This window comes from Botrytis sinoallii, assembly GCF_014898435.1.
Source record: "Botrytis sinoallii strain Bc 23 chromosome Unknown BSIN_033, whole genome shotgun sequence".
Classification (NCBI taxonomy): Eukaryota; Fungi; Ascomycota; class Leotiomycetes; order Helotiales; family Sclerotiniaceae; genus Botrytis; species Botrytis sinoallii.
This window is the reverse complement of record NW_024066060.1, coordinates 391,324-397,679: the sequence shown is the minus strand read 5'-3', so window position 1 is coordinate 397,679 and position 6,356 is coordinate 391,324. Positions and strand designations below refer to the sequence as shown.

Genomic DNA, 6,356 nt, shown 5'->3' with positions numbered 1-6,356 from the left:
CACCAGGAGTATTAGTTCTTTTTTTCGAAATTGGAGTATAATAAAAAGAGCTAATAACAGTAGCTAAATTATAAATCAAGATAGGAATAAACTGTTCAGAATCATTAATCTTATTGTTGCTTATTGTGAATAAGAAAAAGGCAGTTTACAATCTAAATCATTAATAGAATCTAAAGCTATAATAAAAAGAATATTAAAGAATCTATTTTTAAACTAAGCTATATATATTCTAATATGTGGGGAATAGAAATGTAAAGTAATCTAAATCGAAATTAGAGACGATTTGAAGAAAAATAAAGATACTCTATAACTTTAGATATTTGAAGTATTAATATTATTATAATACTATATGGATATAGGGTGAAAGGTCTATAAAAGTTTATAAAAACGCGGATTATTTATCAGATTGAAAACGAGGATTGCTTTTTCTAATCTTTGTTTTCAATCCGTGCCTTTGTTTTCCTATACAAATTTGGTGAAAAACGCGGATTATTTAGTGTCATTTTAGAGTGATCTATTTCCTCTCTATCTCGAAATATATTAAATTCATTGAAATGCGGATTATTTGATAAAATCCGTAATTTGATGTTTAAATATAAATTCAAAATTCGCTTTTAAAAAGAGTTGAATATTCAGTGGATCCAGTGTGGATTTGTACATTCAAACTAGCCCTAAACCTATGGACTGATGGATGGTAAGGGTCCGAACTGGTGGGATCTTCCATATCCTGTATATGTTGATGGGAATAGAGTCCACAGTTTCTACTTGGACATGTGGAACGGAATGAAAGCTGCCGTATTCTCCGCTCTCGGTGACGCAGTCACTACAATGCAGGATCATAACATAGTGCCAAAGAAATTGATTATTGCTGGATACTCCATGGGCGGAGGGGTGAGCACGTAAGGTCTCAATTTTTTGCATCATATGTCTAGGAAATAAGCTGATAGGTGATTTGTAGTCTGGGATTCACGAGCATTGTTGAACATGTCCGCCACACCTATGGCTCTCAATGTTCATCTCCTCAAGACTGGGCGTCCGATGACAACCTTGGGTCACTTATCCAACACCTCACATTTGCAAGTACGGGAGCAGGTGATATGGGCTATCTCACATTGCTCAATGAACATTACGAGCGATACCAGATCCGAGCTTGGGACTTTTTGAATCATTGGGATCGGACACCGCTTGCTCCTCCGTATCATTTCCGAGACTGGAGAGGCCATCGTTATATCTTGCCTCAAGAGGTGACTTGTAATTTTGGGACTGAATTTGGTCCGATAGGCCATTCGATTCAGGGGTATTATAGAGCTGCGGAGTGGATGGCCAAGTATGGGTTGGATCAGGTAAAGACAGCTTACCGCAGTGGTTATGCTTAGGCGGTTCAAGTGTTGACATTAGTATACCGTTCTACTATGTCTGACGTGAAGTTAATAGTGCATATAACAGCATAATAGCCACCCTAACCTACGACTGTAGGTGTTGTATGGAAGAAAAAACGTAGTTTTCATGACTCTACGTACTTTTTGGCCATTTGATTGTCTCTTTCAATTCAACACGCGATTAATCATCAACTGCCGTGGATGATTTTTCATTAGAAGGATCATTACATCTATCGGAGCTTTTCCTATATTCACGAAGATGAGTCATTGCAGTATTGCGAACCTTCATAAAATTGCTGAATCGATACTAAGAACCGGAATCAATGGCTCACCTTCAACTACAAGAACGTCGACGAGTAAATTATAATTTTACTAAAGTAGAAGAGAAAGTAGATTTAGACGAATTTTCGATATAGATAGATGAGCACTCGCACCTCGATTGACTGCTGTGGTGTCATGGCAAACGCTTCTCGATGTTCGTTGGAGAACTCGAGGCGCATCAACTTACGCAATGTTAATCAGGATCGAAGAAGTATTTTGATCGCGTTTATGATTTCTGAATAGCTCTTTATGAAGATCTTAAGATTGTTGAGAGGCGATTTTAACTAATGGAGAATATGCAGATTGGATATGGCATTGAAGAATTCCAATTTTATAACTTCGATCAAATGAAATTATAATAGTTGTTTTAAGTACTAGTATAGTAGTCACTTGAGCTCATCGCCAATCGACACGACAGAGGCAAGTAGCACTCCTTTTCATGCCTCCAAGTTTTTTTCTGTTTGATTTCGCAATTTCTTAAAGTTTGAGGTGTGTCCAAACGTTGGGATATTATAACCATAACTCTTTGGACGAGATCCGTCAATGATTGTGGTAGGATATACCTAGCTAGGCTAGATCCCTAATGTCGACGGTTGTTGACTTCTTTCTGTTTGGTGGACAATATAAAGACGCGGCGTAACAACAATGCTACCAATCAAACTTGAATATTATGTTGTTTCAAGATTCACTAGCCCAGTACTATTTCAGTACTACCCCAGACTTTTGTGTTGCCTACTCAGGCAGGAAGGAAGCGGGTGAATTCTTTTCATGCCTACCTAGCTATCTTACTCACCGCCAACCACCTCAAATCAATCGATCCAAAAAGACAATTGAATTGATCAATTTCAACATTACACCATGTCGGCCTTCTGCAGCCTCTGTCAAAGGTCTTTTAAAGATCAAAGAAGTTTAGAACAACATGTCAATAACTCATCGATTCACAAGAATTCTATTCAAGGCAATATCAATATTTTCCATCCAGTCGGATCCAACCATACAAATTCTGGACAAACGCCATATCAACAGGCAACTCCTTCTCAATCCATCCAAATGAATTATGGTCAAAATAATGGCGCTTCTTTATATTTGAATCATACAGTTCCAGACAGATATTATCAGCTTCCGACCCCAGTTATCTCCACTCACACTCCAACCCAAATTCCTAGTTCTACTGTCGCGATGATTGTACCAGTCGTAGAATCACTTTGGTCAACGTTTCATGAATCTGAGTCTCGGATGGTGCTAGACACATTATCTTCTCATTGCCATTCGCGGGAAGATCTCCAGTCTAATAACTACATTACACAACCATATAATAAGTCGGACTATGTCGATTCTCGAAAATGCAAGCGTTGTAACGGCAAGTTTTCCATGCTTGATTTTAGTTTTGAATATTTAAACTGACTCGATTATAGTTCGAGAACTAAGAGTTGATTACGAAAAACCATGCACCTTTCATCCATACAAGCGTAACAAGTGGGTACGTATTTATTCTTTGAGATGTGACGAAGATCTGTGCCAGGATTATACTGATAGTTCAAACTCTGCAGAATGTCAAAAAGCCTTACAAATGCTGCAGGATCAACGGAACCGAACCAGACTCCCACGGTTGCCAGACTTTGCCAATACATGATTTTCAATTTCCCTTGAGATCATTCAGACACCAGGACTTTCAACAGACACCAACCGCTTCTAATGAACCCAAACATCTGGCGGTTGTCATCGATTGTGAAATGGCAGGAGTAGCCGGTGGTGGTGGTGGTGGTGGTGAGCCGATCTTGCTCTGCGCAGTCGACTTCGTTTCAGGTGCAGTGATTCTTAATCATCTCATATGTCCGAAAGAGCGCATTAACGATATGAGATCATCCATCCATGGCATAAGTATACACACTCTCAATGAAGCTGTCTCACGAGGTCAGGCACTGGATGGTTGGGAAGAGGCCCGATCCAAGTTGTGGGAACTTATAGATGCTGACACAGTCCTCATCGGTCATGCTTTAGAAAATGACTTAGATGCACTGAGGATAATACACCCCCGTGTTGTAGACTCCGCGATTCTTGCAAAAAAAGAAGTTGGCTTCAATCGAACTTGGGGGTTGTCAACAATGTGCTCTGAGCTTCTCAAGTTAGAGATTAGAAAGAACAAAGGTGCCATTCACGACTGCTTGGAGGATGTTCTAGCTACACGAGAAGTTGTGATATGTTGTACGCAGAACAAAGATGCTTTCCAAAACTGGGCCAAAATTAAGGAGATTGAGGAAGCGAAGTTGCAGAAAGAACGAGAAGAGAAACGAGAAATTTCACGCAAGAAAAAAGAAGAAGAATGCAGAGTAACTCAAAATAATTGGACACTGGAGATGGCTCAATCATTTCATCCTTGCTAACGCTTGATAATCAAGGAATCTCGTATGGTCTTGGTACTGGATTCTTTTCATATCGCAAACGTCTGCATACTGGGTATGGTCTTTTGGGGAAGTTAGGTTGAGTGGAGTTGCATATATCTAAAGCTGGCACTTTCGGGTTTCACGCAGGTCGTAGTCTTATAAAATTCAGAAATTCAAAACTTATGACTTTTCCCATACCCCTCTTCACTTATTGATAATACTTCGAATGTTGCCTCGTGCCTCGCCATTGACTATAAGTTTTCAATAGTTACTATGTAGTTATACTCCCATAAAAGACTGGCCATGACAACAACGGCGCTGGTTAAGTCAGATTCAACTATTGAAAGTATCTTAATAATGATCAAGTATAGTCAATTAGGCTGTTATGCCTAGAAAAGAAAGATCTTCTATTAAAAGTATGTTCGATATAATCCATCAAGGCCCTTATTATATTGATAAATAGATAGCATTATTATAATTTATTAATTTCATGTCTTTATTCAATCTCTAGATTTTAGAAATATTTAATATTTAGTAAATTATTCTACGGGGCTTGAGTCTTTTGATACTAAACACTTTAATATATACAAATAAGAAATAATACTTAATATTTAATTTATATTATATAATAATTAAGTTTAATAGAAATTATCTCTATAATAAATTTGTAGCAATGATTATTTACTGATTGAAACTTTCTTATTTTCGAATTTTAGATATAATTATAAAAATGTCACGGGGTGATACTAAGCCCTTTCTGTCCTGTCCTGTCCTGCTATATATATAAGAGTAAGGTAGAACTTCCAGTTCTACCTTCTAGTCTTTTGGGCGTTTAGCTTAGCGGTAAAGCTTCTGAATATTCCCAGAAGTGATCCCGTGACAAAAAAGAAGGTTTATACATTCTTATATAATATTAATCAAAAAGATTCAATAAATTATGAAAAATTTAAATAAAGATTGAAATAGAAGAAGACTGACTTTCGAAGAGATTTAAAATATAACAAAAATAAAAGCTTTGATAAAATAAATCAAAAAGAGATAATGTTTTTCTAAATTCTTTTACTAATAAAATACTCAAAATTACTACAACTAAATAAAAAGAAAGAACTTAAAGAAACCTATATTGTTAGGGTTGATCCACTTTACCACTAACCTACAAAAGCGTAGAGTGTTCCGAATGCGTTCGGAACAGTGGATCTACTATATAAACCCTATCAGGTGGTCGCTCCCTGATATATATAATTAGATTAAAACATTTTTGAACTAGGAAAGATTAAATAAAAGAATTTAAATAATCTATAGATTAAATAAAAAGAGATATTCTATATATATTAATCAGTTTATTATTTGAATAAAACTTTAATAATGATATAGAATATAATCGATTAGAATTATAAACCAATATTAATAACGTAACTTGACTAGAAGTGGGTCATGTCATGATATGAGTCACAAAAATCATATTTTCCTATTTGACCTTGTCCTATATACTACAGGGTGATTTACAATTATCACTAATCCAACTGAACTATTATTATCCTCTTCCTTTTCCATTTCCTCTTTTACCTAATCAATTTAATATTTGGATAATCTATTACATTGTTGTTTTGATAAGGATGTTTGTTTAGTCTTTTTAATAATTTTCAATACTTCTTTAATATTAAATACAAATTCACCTTTTAACTTTATTCTCTTTCCATTTTTTCGTTTTTTTTGTATTTCAAGTAATTCTTTATATTCTTGAAATTCCTTTTAAAAAATAGTATTTTCAGTATTTAAACTTTCAATCTGATAAGTTATTTGCTTTACATATCTTTGTATTAGAAAAGTAAACAGATTATTAATAGATAAAGCTGAATTGAATACCTTATTTACTTATTATAGCTTAATATTATTTAGAGGAAAATTATTAAACAAAAAAAGATTTAGATCTTTTGGATTTATTAGTATATTTGAAATGAAAAGTAATAATAAAAATAGAATTAAAAGATTATTTAGAACTTAATAAAAACTAAATGGATTTAAACCTACTCCTTTCCATCCACTTTTGATATTTTAATAAATAAAACCTTTTTCTTTTATCTTTTGAAAAGCTATATCCAATCAAATCATTGTATTCGTTATATTCCTACTCGAAAATATCAATCAACCTTTTAGATATAATATTGCTTTATTAATTTATATATTTTAATATTTAATAGCTAAAGTAAATATAAATAATAAGATAATAGAATAAAAAGATTAATTTTTTTAATACAAAAAGCAATTAAAC

General features: G+C 34.4%; 2 protein-coding genes across 2 annotated transcripts; both read left to right on the top strand.

Moving 5' to 3' along the window:
- Window positions 1-687: 687 nt before the first annotated feature.
- Window positions 688-1,376, top strand: EAF02_011594 (uncharacterized protein; the record flags this gene model as incomplete). The annotated part of the gene is made up of 2 exons (XM_038907641.1): window positions 688-899; window positions 959-1,376. 2 exons carry the CDS (start codon window positions 688-690, stop codon window positions 1,374-1,376), a joined length of 630 nt encoding a protein of 209 aa, XP_038752654.1.
- A 1,182-nt stretch (window positions 1,377-2,558) lies between these two features.
- On the top strand, window positions 2,559-4,084 carry EAF02_011593 (uncharacterized protein; the record flags this gene model as incomplete). Its single annotated transcript, XM_038907640.1, has 3 exons — window positions 2,559-3,084; window positions 3,116-3,180; window positions 3,251-4,084. 3 exons carry the CDS (start codon window positions 2,559-2,561, stop codon window positions 4,082-4,084), a joined length of 1,425 nt encoding a protein of 474 aa, XP_038752653.1.
- Window positions 4,085-6,356: the final 2,272 nt, after the last annotated feature.